The sequence below is a fragment of the Bufo bufo genome, chromosome 3 (assembly GCF_905171765.1).
Source record: "Bufo bufo chromosome 3, aBufBuf1.1, whole genome shotgun sequence".
NCBI lineage: Eukaryota > Metazoa > Chordata > Amphibia > Anura > Bufonidae > Bufo > Bufo bufo.
The window spans coordinates 675,765,175-675,783,649 of record NC_053391.1 but is presented as its reverse complement, the minus strand read 5'-3'; the positions used below and the strand labels follow the sequence as shown (position 1 = coordinate 675,783,649).

General features: G+C 46.5%; 1 protein-coding gene across 2 annotated transcripts in view; it reads right to left on the bottom strand.

The window, feature by feature from the left end:
- DLG2 (discs large MAGUK scaffold protein 2) overlaps nucleotides 1-18,475 on the bottom strand; it is a 1,330,756-nt gene that overhangs the window by 595,592 nt on the left and 716,689 nt on the right. The window contains exon 5 of one of the 2 annotated variants that reach the window (XM_040426390.1): nucleotides 10,036-10,046. The exons of the other annotated variant lie outside the window; for it this stretch is intronic. Coding sequence (XP_040282324.1) covers nucleotides 10,036-10,046 — 11 coding nt within the window. The remainder of the gene's footprint in view (nucleotides 1-10,035; nucleotides 10,047-18,475) is intronic. 2 annotated transcript variants of the gene reach the window in all.

Here is an 18,475-nt window from a genome sequence, read left to right as displayed (position 1 = left end):
ATTGGACTTCTTATGGGACAAATCTGTTACCCAAGAAGACTCAAGATTGAGTTCATCAATTAATATATATCTCCCTTGCTTCTCCTACTATTCACAAAGTAGGATGGGGGTGGCTTAGGTCACACAGAGTGGTCACCAAATCACAGCTTTGGTTTTGTCTTCCCTTGAGATTCACAGACATAACTGCATGAACAGGAGAGTTCATGGAAGTACTAAATACTAGGGATGGACTGAGGGAACCCAACAGAGCAAAAAATTTCTTTGAAGAACTCTACAACTATAAAAGAACAGACCCCACAGAGTAAAGCATGGGAGGACTTAAAAAAACAGAGCGCTAGAAAACTTAAAATTGGTACAGCAGTGAGGGTCCTGCCGAGGAGCTCAAAGAGGATGAGGAGCTTCTTACTCTCTCCTGCAACTGCTTGGCTCTCTCCACCTTTTATGGCTGCTGACTAGAACCATTGATCTCCTAAACGTAGTGCCATAAAAGTTAAAGACTTAAACTGGCTTTAGAAAACGTTAATTGTCCTTTATTTGCATTACCAGTTTGCATGAGTCTTATCTTTCATTAGAGTCTTTCATTTTCTCAGTGTACTGTAATTGAGTTGACAAGCTGCTTGAAGAATGTGTCATGGGTTTACCCTCGATAGTGGACCTCCAGAGATCTGAAAACAACTTCCATCTGCTTTACCCTCACATCAGTACACCCTAGATGAATATGCCAGAAGGATGGAGGAACTGAACGTGTAGATAATTGGCAGAGGTCGTGTTACAATTGTTATTCTTTTCACTAACAAAATTACTTTTGTTAAAGTTTTTTTTTTTATTTTTTTAAAGGATGACCTATCCTCTGGATATCTGGTCATCAGTATCTGATCGTTAGGGATCCGAAACACGGGGCCCCTCGCTGATCAGCTGTTTGAGAAGTCACCGGCGCTCGCAGTATCAGCTTAGCTTAGGCCATGTGACGTCATGTTCACTGGTCACATGGCTTAAAGTGAATGGGGCCGAGCTGCAATACCAAGCATAGCCACTATACAACGTACGGCACTGTGCTTGGTGAGCAGGGAGTAGGACATGGCGCTACTGCAATGCTGGTGCCTTCTCAAACAGCTGATCAGCGGGGGATCCTCACCAATCAGTCGGTCATATCAGGGAGTGAGGAGGAATCACAGAAAACACAGGAAAGAGTATAACTAAAAAGCATGGTTGCTTCACAAGGAAAACGCACTGAACTCACAACCTACAGCTCCTCAAGCAGCCATGTCAGAGAAATTAGATATTCTAAAGCAAAATATGCAAAGCAGAAACCAGAACCTTCACCTATGAGGTTACAAGAATTGTTTTCCCCTCCTAACTAGACTTACTAGAAATTAGTACAGATGGCAACCTGGGACTTAGCTGCATAAAAGGAAAGGTAAGATACAGTATGGGACAACAAAATATCTAATACCCCAATTAGCATGAGAGTAATCTCTCTCTATAGGAGGAAGAATGGTCAGAATCTTTGTAACAGCAGCTCCACTTATGGTGGACATCAGACATCCATTAAGTATATGGATGGCCAATCATAGCATGCAATACTACATTTCCCCTGCAGAGGGTGCTGCAGGGAAAATGCACAGCTAGATGTGGTTTCTCCCAGCTGATAGCCTCTTCTGATACTTTTAAGAGTATCTAAAAGGAACAAAACAGATCTGTCCACAGATAATTGAATTTAGTTACCTAATACTAGGGATGAGCGAACCCGAACTGTATAGTTCGGGTTCGTACCGAATTTTGGGGTGTCCGTGACATGGACCCGAACCGAACATTTTCGTAAAAGTCCGTGTTCGGGTTCGGTGTTCGGCGCTTTCTTGGCGCTTTTTGAAAGGCTGCAAAGCAGCCAATCAACAAGCATCATACTACTTGCCCCAAGAGGCCATCACAGCCTTGCCTACTATTGGCATGGCTGTGATTGGCCAGTGCAGCATGTGACCCAGCCTCTATATAAGCTTGGGTCACGTAGCGCTGCATGTCACTCTGCTGATTCAAGCATAGGGAGAGGTTGCAGCTGCGACGTTAGGGCGAGATTAGGCAGATTAACTCCTCCAAAAGACTTCATTCTGTGATCGATCTGCAGCTGTGGATCATTGAAGTGCTATTATTGACTTGCTCACTTTTTTGAGGCTGCCCTGAGCGTTTTTAGATTTTGTGGTGCGCCAGCACAAGCTATCACCAAGTGTATTTAACCATCAATAGTGTGGTTATTTTGTGCTATATCCTACATCAGCTGCAGGCTGAGCCTGTGTCACCGAAGTGCATTTAACCATCAACAGTCTGGTTATTTTTTGGCCATATACTACATCAGCTGCAGGCTGAGCCTGTGTCACCGAAGTGCATTTAACCATCAACAGTCTGATTATTTTTTGGCCATATACTACATCTGGTGCAGGCTGAGCATTTCTATTCAACCAAATCTGTACTATTTTAGCTGGTCAAGTTATTTGTAGTGACCGTAAAAGCACACTTTTTGTTCTGGGTTGAAAAACTATTCCCAAATTTGCCATTCTCAAAATAACTAGTTTCTGGTATATGAGGCCTACTTGAAATCTATCCCAAAAAGGATATCTTACATTGAAGGTGCTGATAGTGTCATTCAGAAAAACCTAAGACACACACTAGCGTGCAGATAGAAGTCTGATTCTGTGATTAAACCTATACCTGTCACACAGCGCAAAAAAAAACAGGCCTCACATCTCTATTCAACCAAATCTGTACTGTTTTAGCTGGTCAAGTTATTTGTAGTGACCGTAAAAGCACACTTTTTTTTCTGGGTTGAAAAACTATTCCCAAATTTGCCATTCTCAAAATAACTAGTTTCTGGTATTTGAGGCCTACTTGAAATCTATCCCAAAAAGGATATCTTACATTGAAGGTACTGATAGTGTCATTCAGAAAAACCTAAGACACACGCTAGCGTGCAGATAGAAGTCTGATTCTGTGATTAAACCTATACCTGTCACACAGTGCAAAAAAAAACAGGCCTCACATCTCTATTCAACCAAATCTGTACTGTTTTAGCTGGTCAAGTTATTTGTAGTGACTGTAAAAGCACTTTTTATTTTCTGGATTGAAAAACTATTCCCAAATTTGCCATTCTCAAAATAACTAGTTTCTGGTATTTGAGGCCTACTTGAAATCTATCCCAAAAAGGATATCTTACATTGAAGGTACTGATAGTGTCATTCAGAAAAACCTAAGACACACGCTAGCGTGCAGATAGAAGTCTGATTCTGTGATTAAACCTATACCTGTCACACAGCGCAAAAAAAAACAGGCCTCACATTTCTATTCAACCAAATCTGTACTGTTTTAGCTGGTCAAGTTATTTGTAGTGACCGTAAAAGCACTTTTTATTTTCTGGATTGAAAAACTATTCCCAAATTTGCCATTCTCAAACTAACTAGTTTCTGGTATTTGAGGCCTACTTGAAATCTATCCCAAAAAGGATATCTTACATTGAAGGTACTGATAGTGTCATTCAGAAAAACCTAAGACACACGCTAGCGTGCAGATAGAAGTCTGATTCTGTGATTAAACCTATACCTGTCACACAGCGCAAAAAAAAACAGGCCTCACATCTCTATTCAACCAAATCTGTACTGTTTTAGCTGGTCAAGTTATTTGTAGTGACCGTAAAAGCACTTTTTATTTTCTAGATTGAAAAACTATTCCCAAATTTGCCATTCTCAAAATAACTAGTTTCTGGTATTTGAGGCCTACTTGAAATCTATCTCAAAAAGGATATCTTACATTGAAGGTACTGATAGTGTCATTCAGAAAAACCTAAGACACACGCTAGCGTGCAGATAGAAGTCTGATTCTGTGATTAAACCTATACCTGTCACACAGCGCAAAAAAAAACAGGCCTCACATCTCTATTCAACCAAATCTGTACTGTTTTAGCTGGTCAAGTTATTTGTAGTGACCGTAAAAGCACTTTTTATTTTCTGGATTGAAAAACTATTCCCAAATTTGCCATTCTCAAAATAACTAGTTTCTGGTATTTGAGGCCTACTTGAAATCTATCCCAAAAAGGATATCTTACATTGAAGGTACTGATAGTGTCATTCAGAAAAACCTAAGACACACGCTAGCGTGCAGATAGAAGTCTGATTCTGTGATTAAACCTATACCTGTCACACAGCGCAAAAAAAAACAGGCCTCACATCTCTATTCAACCAAATCTGTACTGTTTTAGCTGGTCAAGTTATTTGTAGTGACCGTAAAAGCACTTTTTATTTTCTGGATTGAAAAACTATTCTTAAATTTGCCATTCTCAAAATAACTAGTTTCTGGTATTTGAGGCCTACTTGAAATCTATCCCAAAAAGGATATCTTACATTGAAGGTACTGATAGTGTCATTCAGAAAAACCTAAGACACACGCTAGCGTGCAGATAGAAGTCTGATTCTGTGATTAAACCTATACCTGTCACACAGCGCAAAAAAAAACAGGCCTCACATCTCTATTCAACCAAATCTGTACTGTTTTAGCTGGTCAAGTTATTTGTAGTGACCGTAAAAGCACTTTTTATTTTCTGGATTGAAAAACTATTCCCAAATTTGCCATTCTCAAAATAACTAGTTTCTGGTATTTGAGGCCTACTTGAAATCTATCCCAAAAAGGATATCTTACATTGAAGGTACTGATAGTGTCATTCAGAAAAACCTAAGACACACGCTAGCGTGCAGATAGAAGTCTGATTCTGTGATTAAACCTATACCTGTCACACAGCGCAAAACAAAACAGGCCTCACATCTCTATTCAACCAAATCTGTACTGTTTTAGCTGGTCAAGTTATTTGTAGTGACCGTAAAAGCACACTTTTTGTTCTGGGTTGAAAAACTATTCCCAAATTTGCCATTCTCAAAATAACTCGTTTCTGGTATTTGAGGCCTACTTGAAATCTATCCCAAAAAGGATATCTTACATTGAAGGTACTGATAGTGTCATTCAGAAAAACCTAAGACACACGCTAGCGTGCAGATAGAAGTCCGATTCTGTGATTAAACCTATACCTGTCACACAGCGCAAAAAAAACAGGCCTCACATTTCTATTCAACCAAATCTGTACTGTTTTAGCTGGTCAAGTTATTTGTAGTGACCGTAAAAGCACACTTTTTGTTCTGGGTTGAAAAACTATTCCCAAATTTTCCATTCTCAAAATTGTGGTGAACGGGAACAATGAGGAAAACATCTAATAAGGGACGCGGACGCGGACGTGGACATGGTCGTGGTGGTGTTAGTGGACCCTCTGGTGCTGTGAGAGGACGTGGCCGTTCTGCCACAGCCACACGTCCTAGTGTACCAACTACCTCAGGTCCCAGTAGCCGCCAGAATTTACAGGGATATTTGGTGGGGCCCAATGCCGTTCTAAGGATGGTAAGGCCTGAGCAGGTACAGGCATTAGTCAATTGGGTGGCCGACAGTGCATCCAGCACGTTCACATTATCTCCCACCCAGTCTTCTGCAGAAAGCGCACAGATAGCGCATGAAAACCAAGCCCATCAGTCTGTCACATCACCCCCATGCATATCAGGGAAACTGTCTGAGCCTCAAGTTATGCAGCAGTCTCTTATGCTGTTTGAAGACTCTGCTGCCAGGGTTTCCCAAGGGCATCCACCTAGCCCTTCACCAGGGGTGGAAGAGATAGAATGCACTAACGCACAACCACTTATGTTTCCTGATGATGAGGACATGGGAATACCACCTCAGCACGTCTCTGATGATGACGAAACACAGGTGCCAACTGCTGCGTCTTTCTGCAGTGTGCAGACTGAACAGGAGGTCAGGGGTCAAGACTGGGTGGAAGACGATGCAGGGGACGATGAGGTCCTAGACCCCACATGGAATGAAGGTCGTGCCACTGACTTTCAGAGTTCGGTGGAAGAGGCAGTGGTGAGACCGAGCCAACAGCGTAGCAAAAGAGGGAGCAGTGGGCAAAATCAGAACACCCGCCGCCAAGAGACTCCGCCTGCTACTGACCGCCGCCATCTGGGACCGAGCACCCCAAAGGCAGCTTCAAGGAGTTCCCTGGCATGGCACTTCTTCAAACAATGTGCTGACGACAAGACCCGAGTGGTTTGCACGCTGTGCCATCAGAGCCTGAAGCGAGGCATTAACGTTCTGAACCTTAGCACAACCTGCATGACCAGGCACCTGCATGCAAAGCATGAACTGCAGTGGAGTAAACACCTTAAAAACAAGGAAGTCACTCAGGCTCCCCCTGCTGCCTCTTCTGCTGCTGCCGCCTCGGCCTCTTCTGCTGCTGCCGCCGCCTCGGCCTCTTCTGCTGCTGCTGCCGCCGCCTCGGCCTCTTCCTCTGCCTCTGGAGGAACGTTGGCACCTGCCGCCCAGCAAACATGGGATGTACCACCAACACCACCACCTGCGTCACCAAGCATCTCAACCATGTCACACGGCAGCGTTCAGCTCTCCATCTCACAAACATTTGAGAGAAAGCGTAAATTCCCACCTAGCCACCCTCGATCCCTGGCCCTGAATGCCAGCATTTCTAAACTACTGGCCTATGAAATGCTGTCATTTAGGCTGGTGGACACACACAGCTTCAAACAGCTCATGTCACTTGCTGTCCCACAGTATGTTGTTCCCAGCCGTCACTACTTCTCCAAGAGAGCCGTGCCTTCCCTGCACAAACAAGTGTCCGATAAAATCAAGTGTGGACTGCGCAACGCCATCTGTGGCAAGGTCCACCTAACCACAGATACGTGGACCAGTAAGCACGGCCAGGGACGCTATATCTCCCTAACTGCACACTGGGTAAATGTAGTGGCGGCTGGGCCCCAGGCGGAGAGCTGTTTGGCGCACGTCCTTCTGCCGCCAAGGATCGCAGGGCAACATTCTTTGCCTCCTGTCTCCTCCTCCTCCTACTCAGCTTCCTCCTCCTCTTCTTCCACCTGCTCATCCAGTCAGCCACACACCTTCACCACCAACTTCAGCACAGCACGGGGTAAACGTCAGCAGGCCATTCTGAAACTCATATGTTTGGGGGACAGGCCCCACACCGCACAGGAGTTGTGGCGGGGTATAGAACAACAGACCGACGAGTGGTTGCTGCCGGTGAGCCTCAAGCCCGGCCTGGTGGTGTGCGATAATGGGCGAAATCTCGTTGCAGCTCTGGGACTAGCCGGTTTGACGCACATCCCTTGCCTGGCGCATGTGCTGAATTTGGTGGTGCAGAAGTTCATTCGCAACTACCCCGACATGTCAGAGCTGCTGCATAAAGTGCGGGCCGTCTGTTCGCGCTTCCGGCGTTCACACCCTGCCGCTGCTCGCCTGTCTGCGCTACAGCGTAACTTCGGCCTTCCCGCTCACCGCCTCATATGCGACGTACCCACCAGGTGGAACTCCACCTTGCATATGCTGGACAGACTGTGCGAGCAGCAGCAGGCCATAGTGGAGTTTCAGCTGCAGCACGCACAGGTCAGTCGCACTGCGGATCAGCCCCACTTCACCACCAATGACTGGGCCTCCATGCGAGACCTGTGTGCCCTGTTGCGCTGTTTCGAGTACTCCACCAACATGGCCAGTGGCGATGACGCCGTTATCAGCGTTACAATACCACTTCTATGTCTCCTTGAGAAAACACTTAGGGCGATGATGGAAGAGGAGGTGGCCCAGGAGGAAGAGGAGGAAGAGGGGTCATTTTTAGCACTTTCAGGCCAGTCTCTTCGAAGTGACTCAGAGGGAGGTTTTTTGCAACACCAGAGGCCAGGTACAAATGTGGCCAGACAGGGCCCACTACTGGAGGATGAGGAGGACGAGGATGAGGAGGAGGTGGAGGAGGATGAGGATGAAGCATGTTCACAGCGGGGTGGCACCCAAAGCAGCTCGGGCCCATCACTGGTGCGTGGCTGGGGGGGAAACACAGGACGATGACGATACGCCTCCCACAGAGGACAGCTTGTCCTTACCCCTGGGCAGCCTGGCACACATGAGCGACTACATGCTGCAGTGCCTGCGCAACGACAGCAGAGTTGCCCACATTTTAACGTGTGCGGACTACTGGGTTGCCACCCTGCTGGATCCCCGGTACAAAGACAATGTGCCCACCTTACTTCCTACACTGGAGCATGATAGGAAGATGCGCGAGTACAATCGCACGTTGGTAGACGCGCTACTGAGAGCATTCCCAAATGTCACAGGGGAACCAGTGGAAGCCCAAGGCAGAGGAGGAGCAAGAGGTCGCCAACGCAGCTGTGTCACGCCCAGCTCCTCTGAGGGCAGGGTTAGCATGGCAGAGATGTGGAAAAGTTTTGTCAACACGCCACAGCTAAGTGCACCACCACCTGATACGGAACGTGTTAGCAGGAGGCAACATTTCACTAACATGGTGGAACAGTACCTGTGCACACCCCTCCACGTACTGACTGATGGTTCGGCCCCATTCAACTTCTGGGTCTCCAAATTGTCCACGTGGCCAGAGCTAGCCTTTTATGCCTTGGAGGTGCTGGCCTGCCCGGCGGCCAGCGTTTTGTCTGAACGTGTATTCAGCACGGCAGGGGGCGTCATTACAGACAAACGCAGCCGCCTGTCTACAGCCAATGTGGACAAGCTGACGTTCATAAAAATGAACCAGGCATGGATCCCACAGGACCTGTCCATCCCTTGTGCAGATTAGATATTAACTACCTCCCCTTAACAATATATTATTCTACTCCAGGGCACTTCCTCATTCAATACTATTTTTAATTTCATTTTACCATTATATTGCGGGGCAACCCAAAGTTGAATGAACCTCTCCTCTGTCTGGGTGCCGGGGCCTAAATGTGTGACAGTGGCCTGTTCCAGTGGTGGGTGACGTGAAGCCTGATTCTCTGCTATGACATGAAGACTTATTCTGTGCTGACATTAAGCCAGATTCTCTGTTACGCGACCTCTCTCCTCTGCCTGGGTGCCTGGGCCTAAATATGTGACAGTGGCCTGTTCCAGTGGTGGGTGACGTGAAGCCTGATTCTCTGCTATGACATGAAGACTGATTCTGCGCTGACATAAGGCCAGATTCTCTGTTACGGGACCTCTCTCCTCTGCCTGGGTGCCTGGGCCTAAATGTGTGACAGTGGCCTGTTCCAGTGGTGGGTGACGTGATGCCTGATTCTCTGCTATGACATGAAGACTGATTCTGTGCTGACATAAGGCCAGATTCTCTGTTACGGGACCTCTCTCCTCTGCCTGGGTGCCTGGGCCTAAATGTGTGACAGTGGCCTGTTCCAGTGGTGGGTGACGTGAAGCCTGATTCTCTGCTATGACATGAAGACAGATTCTGTGCTGACATAAGGCCAGATTCTCTGTTACGGGACCGCTCTCCTCTGTCTGGGTGCCGGGGCCTAAATGTGTGACAGTGGCCTGTTCCAGTGGTGGGTGACGTGAAGCCTGATTCTCTGCTATGACATGAAGACTGATTCTGTGCTGACATGAAGCCAGATTCTCTGCTATGGCATGAAGAGACTGATTCTGTGCTGACATGAAGCCAGATTCTTTGCTATGGCATGAAGAGACTGATTCTCTGCTGATGTGAAGCCAGATTCTCTGCTATGGGACCTCTGTCCAATTGATATTGGGTCATTTTTATTTTTTTAATTTTTATTTTAATTCATTTCCCTATCCACATTTGTTTGCAGGGGATTTACCTACATGTTGCTGCCTTTTGCAGCCCTCTAGCTCTTTCCTGGGCTGTTTTACAGCCTTTTTAGTGCCCAAAAGTTCGGGTCCCCATTGACTTCAATGGGGTTCGGGTTCGGGACGAAGTTCGGTTCGGGTTCGGATCCCGAACCCGAACATTTCCGGGAAGTTCGGCCGAACTTCTCGAACCCGAACATCCAGGTGTTCGCTCAACTCTACCTAATACCAAAGTCATGCTCTAAGACTGTGTTCCTTCAACTCCAGTCCTCAGGGCCTACCTACCGGTCATGTTTTCAGGATTTCCTTAGCTTTTAGCAGATGACAGAATTAGTTTCAATGCATCAGAACTTACCACAGGTCTTCATTCTGTGGGATATTCTCAAATCATGACCGGCAGGTGGGCCCTGAGGACTGGGGTTGAGGAACACTGCTCTAAGACATTTGGGAGGATAGATCATCACCAGCTGGTGCTGTAGAGACAACTGTTGGTAGGTGATTGAAAAACAGAAGACAAGTAATAGGGACAGTTTTTTTTTTGTTTTTTTTTGAGTGTGAGAAGAAACCGTAGTACCAGGAGGTGACCCACAGGGAGAACATAAAAACTCCACACAAATGTTGTCCTTGGTTGGCTTTGGACCCAGAACAGCAGCATCAGAGGGCAACAGTGCTAACTTCTGGACTGTCCCACGTACGGTATATTAAAGTTTCTCTAATATCTAAAGTTGGAATAAAAAGGTGTAAAACATTTCAAGCAATTTTAATTTCGATTAAAGCTGAGAACCGAGTCTCCCGTGCTTATTGTTTCTATCCTTCATCCTCCACATAATTTATTAATGTTTAATAACATCAGTTGATGCTGAAATGAATTTTGATGGAGACAAATCCAATATATAAGCGCTATAATAAAGCATTTGCCATAGAAATTTATTGCGGCTTTTCTTTCTCTGCTCGGCAGCCGACTAAACCTAACAAGCCCACGTGTTGTATTTGTACAGCTGATCCCTGCCTTCATCCCCTCCATAGTAAACCTGTCTTATCCCAGTTCTGGTCCAAGATAAGAATATTTCCCAGAGCTACAAGTCAAGACGACAAAATTAACAAAAATATTATAAGGCTCTTTTCCCATTTCTACATCGTCAGGGGATTCCATCGTACATGATGGTGAGAATAACACAATTCCTACTGCCGTAATGACAGATGATGCGGCAGAACCTGGTGGACCCCATTCTAAGCCAGTGGGATCCATCGAGCGCTTCTGGTGTCCATCAAGTGATAGATTCGGAACTCTGCTTTTTCAGCATTTCTACTACTCTGATGGAACTGAGAAACTGACATCCATGTGAACAGAGCTGAAGAGCGGCACGTTGAATGGTGGTAGGTACTAGGTTCAAATCCAACCAAGGTATCACGATCGGCGTGACTATCACATACGTGACACAGAGGGAGGGAAAGAGGAAGGCCCTGCCCAAGTGAGAGGGAAGGTGGTGACCCCTAACTCACCTTGCGGCTGGCACCTGGCTGCCCTAACGTCCCTAGACGGGTTCCTCACCCGTACGCCGATCACGTGCCTAAAACCCTGGCTTTCCCTAAGCTGAGCCCTAGATAATGAACAGGGCGGTGGGAACACTAGTCCGCACCACTAGCTCTAAAGGAAAACACCAAGGGGAGGACAGACAACACAGACTCAACATATAATCCCAGGTGGGCGACAACAGGAGACAACAAGAAGTCCAACAGGGATCCGGAGGGAAGCACTCTGGAACGACAACCAGGATTCACAACTCCAGTGGGTCAGTATAGATGTCCAGGCAGGAAGCTCTATAACTGGCAACTAGAGAAGTGTGAGGGGAGAATATAAGGAGGTTGGGAGTGGCAGACAAGAAACAGCTGAGAAGGAGAAGCTACGGATCCCTGAGTGAGACAAAAAGGATAGCAAGGCAAACACAGAAAACAATCACTAAAAAACAACGTGATCTTTAGATATAGAGCGCGCAGCCACCCGCTGCGACTTCCTGACCCCGGGTATAACGGAGTCAGACGTGGCTCTTGATACCCTCGTGACAGTACCCCCCCTTTCACGAGGGGCCTCCGGACACTCAGGACCAGGTCTCTCCGGATGAGAGGTATGGAAAGCCTGAATTAACCTGTTGGCGTTTACTTCTGACGCTGGAACCCACATTCTTTCATCGGGACCGTAACCCCTTCAATGCACCAGATACTGAAGAGAGCGGCGGATCCGAAGAGAATCAACAATTCTGGCTATTTGAAATTCCAGATTACCATCCACAATAACAGGAGGAGGTGGCAGCGGTGATGGTTCTAGAGGTGGAACATACTTCTTGAGTAACGATTTATGGAAGACGTTATGGATCTTAAAAGTCTGAGGTAGCTCCAGGCGAAAAGCCACAGGGTTAATGACGGCTACTATTTTATAAGGACCAATGAACCTAGGGCCCAGTTTCCAAGAGGGAACCTTCAACTTAATATTCCTAGTAGACAACCACACATAGTCATTCACTCCTAGGTCCGGACCTGGCGACCGTTTCTTATCGGCCATGCATTTATATTTACCACTCATCTTTTTCAAGTTAACTTGCACCTTCTGCCATACCGATGAAAGAGATGAAGAAAACCTTTCCTCTTCGGGAACCCCAGAAGACCCCCCCTCTTTGAAAGTACAAAATTGGGGATGAAAACCGTATGCACCAAGGAATGGTGACTTGCCAGTGGACTCCTGATAATGATTATTTATGGCAAACTCAGCTAACGGTAAATATGATGACCACAACTCTTGGTTTTCAGACACAAAACACCTTAAATATGTTTCTAGATTTTGGTTGGTACGCTCAGTCTGTCCATTCGACTGAGGATGGAAAGCTGAGGAAAAGGACAAGTGTACCCCCAAACGGGAACAAAAAGCTTTCCAAAACTTAGAAATAAACTGGGTTCCCCGATCCGAAACCACATCGGAAGGGACCCCGTGAAGCTTCACGATTTCACTGATAAACACCTGAGCAAGAGTTTTAGCATTAGGAAGTGCGGGTAGCGCAATAAAGTGTACCATTTTGCTAAACCTGTCTACTACTACCAAGATAACTGTTTTACCCGCAGACAACGGTAAGTCAGTGATGAAATCCATTGACAGATGTGTCCATGGCCTATAGGGGATGAAAAGTGGCAATAAAGACCCTGCTGGACGTGTATGAGAGACTTTCGCGCGTGCACAAGTAGAGCAAGTAAACACGAAATCCATTACATCCTGACGCAACCTTGGCCACCAAAAACGACGAGATAATAGCTCCAAGGTTGCTTTACTACCCGGGTGCCCAGCAAGTGCCGAATTATGATGTTCTTTTAATAATTCAAGACGCAGGTTTAACGGTACAAACAATTTCTCTCTGGGGCAAGAGGCCGGGGCGTCCCCCTGGGCCTCTAACACCTTTCCCTCTAGGACAGAGTGTACAGCAGAGACAACCACTCCTCTTTGTAAAATAGGTACCGGATCACTAACATTACCCCCTCCAGGGAAACTACGAGATAATGCGTCTGCCTTGGTATTTTTTGCCCCAGGACGATAGGTGATTACAAAGTTAAATCTGGTAAAGAATAGCGACCACCTAGCTTGTCTAGGGGTGAGACGCTTAGGCGATTCTAGGTACAGAAGGTTTTTGTGATCCGTAATCACCGTGACGGGGTGGATTGCTCCCTCTAAGAAGTGACGCCACTCTTCAAGCGCCAGTTTAATCGCCAACAGTTCCCTATTTCCAATATCATAGTTCTTCTCTGCAGAAGATAATTTTTTGGAAAAGAAAGCGCAAGGACGCCATTTGCCAGGAGACGGACCCTGAGACAATACAGCCCCCACTCCCACCTCTGACGCATCTACCTCAACAATAAAAGGCTGGGAGACATCAGGTTGAATTAGAACAGGTGCCGAGGTAAACCTCTCTTTTAGAGAGGAAAATGCATTTTTAGCGGCGTCAGACCATTTGGAAAAATCAGTCCCCTTCCTAGTCATGTCGGTAAGGGGTTTAACGATCACTGAATAATTTTTAATGAACTTTCTATAGAAATTTGCGAAACCCAAAAACCGTTGTAGGGCTTTAAGGTTCTCAGGAAGATCCCAATCTAAAATTGCCTGGACCTTCCCAGGATCCATACGGAAACCTGAAGCAGATAATAGATATCCCAGGAACTGTATTTCCTGAACGGCGAAGACACATTTCTCAATTTTCGCATATAATTTATTCGTCCGTAGGACCTGCAGTACTTGCCTGACATGCACCTCATGTGTTTTCAGATCAGCCGAATAAATTAAGATATCATCTAGGTATATGACTACAAACCTGCCGATGAGATGACTAAAAATATCATTAACGAAATGTTGGAAGACAGCGGGGGCATTGGTCAGACCGAAAGGCATAACTAGATTTTCATAATGCCCCTCCGGGGTGTTTAAAGCTGTCTTCCACTCATCCCCTTCCTTGACACGAATCAGATTGTAGGCCCCCCTAAGATCAAGTTTGGAGAACCACCTAGCACCCGCAATCTGATTAAAAAGGTCAGGAATGAGAGGAAGAGGGTATGGGTCTCGGATGGTTATCCGGTTTAGCTCACGGAAATCTAGGCAAGGACGCAGGCCCCCATCTTTCTTTTTAACAAAGAAAAACCCTGCAGCCACAGGTGAAGAAGAGGGTCTGATGTGTCCCTTAGCCAGACTTTCGGAGATATAATCTTTCATGGCTTGTCTCTCGGGACCCGAAAGATTATACAACCTGGACTTGGGTAATTTTGCACCGGGAATCAGGTTAACCGGGCAATCATAAGGACGATGAGGTGGTAGCTTCTGACAACCCTTTTCAGAAAAAACGTCCTCAAAGTCCGAAATAAATGTAGGTAGGGAAGCTATGGAAGCGATTAAGCAATTGTTATTTAAGCAATTCTCTCTGCAATGCTCACTCCACTCCAATATCTCCCTGGCGCTACCAACCAGGGAAGACCCAATACCACAGGAGAGGGAAGGCCCTCCAGAACGTAACATGAAAGACACTCATTATGGTGGTCCCCTACCCGAAGGTGTAAATTATGAACAATGTGGGTGAGGTTTCTCTGAGACAGAGGAGCAGAATCTATAGCGAATACGGGAATAGGTCTCTGCAGCGTACCGAGAGACAAACCCATAGTGCGGGCAAAATGGGCATCTATCAAATTTACCCCTGCTCCACTGTCTAGAAAAAAAGAAATAGACTCCGTCTTAACACCAAAAACAATAACTGCTGGTAACACAAATTGAGATGTTCGTATGGAGGAAACGTATACCCCCCGGCTGACATCCTCCGCACAGCCCGGGGTTAGTAGTTTTCCGACGGTCTTTTGTTTTTGAGAAAGGAGGGACAGACATTAATGAAATGACCCTTCCCCCCACAGAAAAAACAAGCCCCACCCCTACGGCGAATCTCGGGAGGACGGACCTGACGAGAAGTTCCGCCTAGCTGCATAGGCTCATCTAAGTCAGTACAGGCTAACTGTAGCTTGGGAGAGGTAACCAATTGCTCAGGAATTTTCGATCTCTCCCTAAGACGTCTATCTATTCTGATAGAAAGGGACATAACATCAAGGGAAAGGGGGGTCTCATACAGCGCCAGTGCATCCTTAACCCTTTCAGATAACCCAGAGCAGAACTGACTCCTGAGAGCCGGGTCGTTCCACTGAGTATCCGTAGCCCACCTACGGAACTCTGAGCAATATTCCTCTGCTGACCGGTCTCCCTGTAAGAGTCTCCGTAACTTCCACTCAGCCAGGGCGACACGGTCAGGGTCATCATATATGAGACCCAAAGCCCCAAAAAATCCCTCCACTGACCGGAGAGCCTGGGAATCAGGGGGTAACAAGAACGCCCAGGATTGCGGGTCCCCCTGAAGCAGGGAAATGACAATCCCTACCCGCTGTTCTTCATTACCTGAGGAGTAAGGGCGCAACTTAAAGTATAATTTGCAGGCCTCACGGAAGGTCGCAAATTTGTCCCTTCCCCCAGAAAATCTGTCAGGAAGAACAACCTTGGGTTCAGTGACAACCTGGTTACCCATAGCAACCGCTGGGCGTGCGGTCTGCTGCATTTGCTGCTGTTGTTGGAGAACAGACGCCTTCAATCCTGCCACCTCCAAAGACAGGCCTTGAAGCTGTTTTGCCAAGGCAGCAATAGGATCCATATTGGATTCTAAGTAGAGAAAAAAAAACAGCAAAAAAAATTTTTTTATTTATTTTTTTTCTCAAAAAGTAAGGGCCAGTTATAATATCACGATCGGCATGGCTATCACATACGTGACACAGAGGGAGGGAACGAGGAAGGCCCTGCCCAAGTGAGAGGGAAGGTGGTGACCCCTAACTCACCTTGCGGCTGGCACCTGGCTGCCCTAACGTCCCTAGACGGGTTCCTCACCCGTACGCCGATCACGTGCCTAAAACCCTGGCTTTCCCTAAGCTGAGCCCTAGATAATAAACAGGGCGGTGGGAACACTAGTCCGCACCACTAGCTCTAAAGGAAAACACCAAGGGGAGGACAGACAACACAGACTCAACATATAATCCCAGGTGGGCGACAACAGGAGACAACAAGAAGTCCAACAGGGATCCGGAGGGTAGCACTCTGGAACGACAACCAGGATTCACAACTCCAGTGGGTCAGTATAGATGTCCAGGCAGGAAGCTCTATAACTGGCAACTAGAGGAGTGTGAGGGGAGAATATAAGGAGGTTGGGAGTGGCAGACAAGAAACAGCTGAGGAGGAGAAGCTACGGATCCCTGATTGAGACAAAAAGGATAGCAAGGCAAACACAGAAAACAATCACTAAGAAACAACGTGATCTTTAGATATAGAGCGCGCAGCCACCCGCTGCGACCTCCTGACCCCGGGTATAACGGAGTCAGACGTGGCTCTTCATACCCTCGTGACACAAGGGCAGCATCTGCATGGAGTTTACATCCTCTTGCCGTGTCTGAGCAAGATCCCTCCGACAACCCAAAAAATATACTGGTTAGGCCTCAATCACATCTCTGTCAAGGAGATCCAGCGGGCTGTTCTGGCACAGAGCAGCCTGAAGGATTGCCGGATTCCCTATGCCACTGCCAGATCCCCATTGACTGTAATGAGGTCTGGTGGTGATTTGGCCGGACAAAAAACGCTGCACACAACATTTTTTATTTTTTTGTCCAGGCGGCAAGCGGCCAGATCTCCGTGACGGAGCTGTGAACGAGGCCTTAATTGACTTCCTACGACATTTTCCCTACTGTGTGCTTGAGATAATGTAGATTGTAAACTTCGATGGTCTCATGCCTACAACCGCTCCCTGCAAACCGCAGATCTGCAAAATAAGGATGCGGTTCTTGTGCCGTCCGCATTTAATTTTTTTGCAGACCCATATTCAATGGGTCTATATTTTCTTTTTTGCGGAACAGACATACGAATGAAGAAAGCACAAGGATGATCTGTGTGCTTTTCGCCCCTAAATGCAGACCATGAACCTACTGAAGCTAATAGGTTTGCAAAAAAAAATGCAGATGCAACATGGACGGTATACGTACTTTGTGGATCTGCAATTTGCAGACCGGAAAATACATACGGTCGTGTGCATGAGGCCTAAGGAATAGATTCCAGTTTTAAACAGGACCTGTCACTTCTCCTGACTTGTATGAATTCCCCGTGAAATAACAATTGTGGGTCAGACTCATCATTTCTTATAACGCTATGCTGTACCATACTTCTATTATTCCTACTAGAAGTTTGTGTAAAGTGGGAGGAAATCTGTACAAACATGAGCCAGATTCAAAACCCAGGACCCAGTGCTGCAGAGGGTCGGCATAAAGCCCAACGGTTCCCATACTTTACCCACATTGCCAGGACAGTGCCATACTTTGACATATTTCCGAATTTTGACCACGCAGAGGACTGCCTATACTGGATACAATACGGATTACATCTGTACGGGTTTTTCAGCTCCTAGATGAATGTTTCCATCCACTGACCCCAAGCAGAGATATTGAAAAAGATAAAGACTTGCAACACAAAGCGGCAGATTTATCATACCTTCACTCCAGAATTCTGGCTTCAAAAAGTCGCAAAATAGAGGCTTTTGCTACTGTTTGCACTCGTTTGCACAAAAAATTTTGCAACTTTTTGCAGTTTTACGTCACTCCCTCCCATTTAGAAATATGGGTGGGAAAAGTGGGAGCAGGTAGCTATGTTAAAGGGGTTGTTTCATCTCAATGAGGGTATATAGCTAGGATATATTCCCCTATTGTCTTATAGGTGCTGGGACCCGCACCTATATCGAGAACAGAGTCCCAAAAGCGGTGGAGGGCGCACTGCGCATGCACAGCCGCCCTAGATTTATTTTGTATGGGGCCGCCGAAAATAGCCGAATGCGCTCCCATTCACTACTATGGGGAGAGCACTTGGTGGTGGCCGGACCGGAGTTCTCCAGCCACCCCATTGCGGAGCTCTGTTCCCGATATTGGTGTGGGTCCCAGAGGTGGGACCCGCACCTTTAAGACAATAGGGGTTTATCCTAGCGATATGCCCCCATTGTCTGAGATGAGACAACCCCTTTAATGAGTTTCACTCCAGATTTATTATTGAGACTTTTTAAAAAGTCTCGATCCAGGAGGAGGGCGGAGTAGGAAAACTGGAGTCACTTTTGTAGACGAAAATGTTAAGTTTAAGACAAATTTATCAAGTAGTAACATGAGACATTTGATAAATGTGGTATAAAGTACAACAATGCAGACGGAA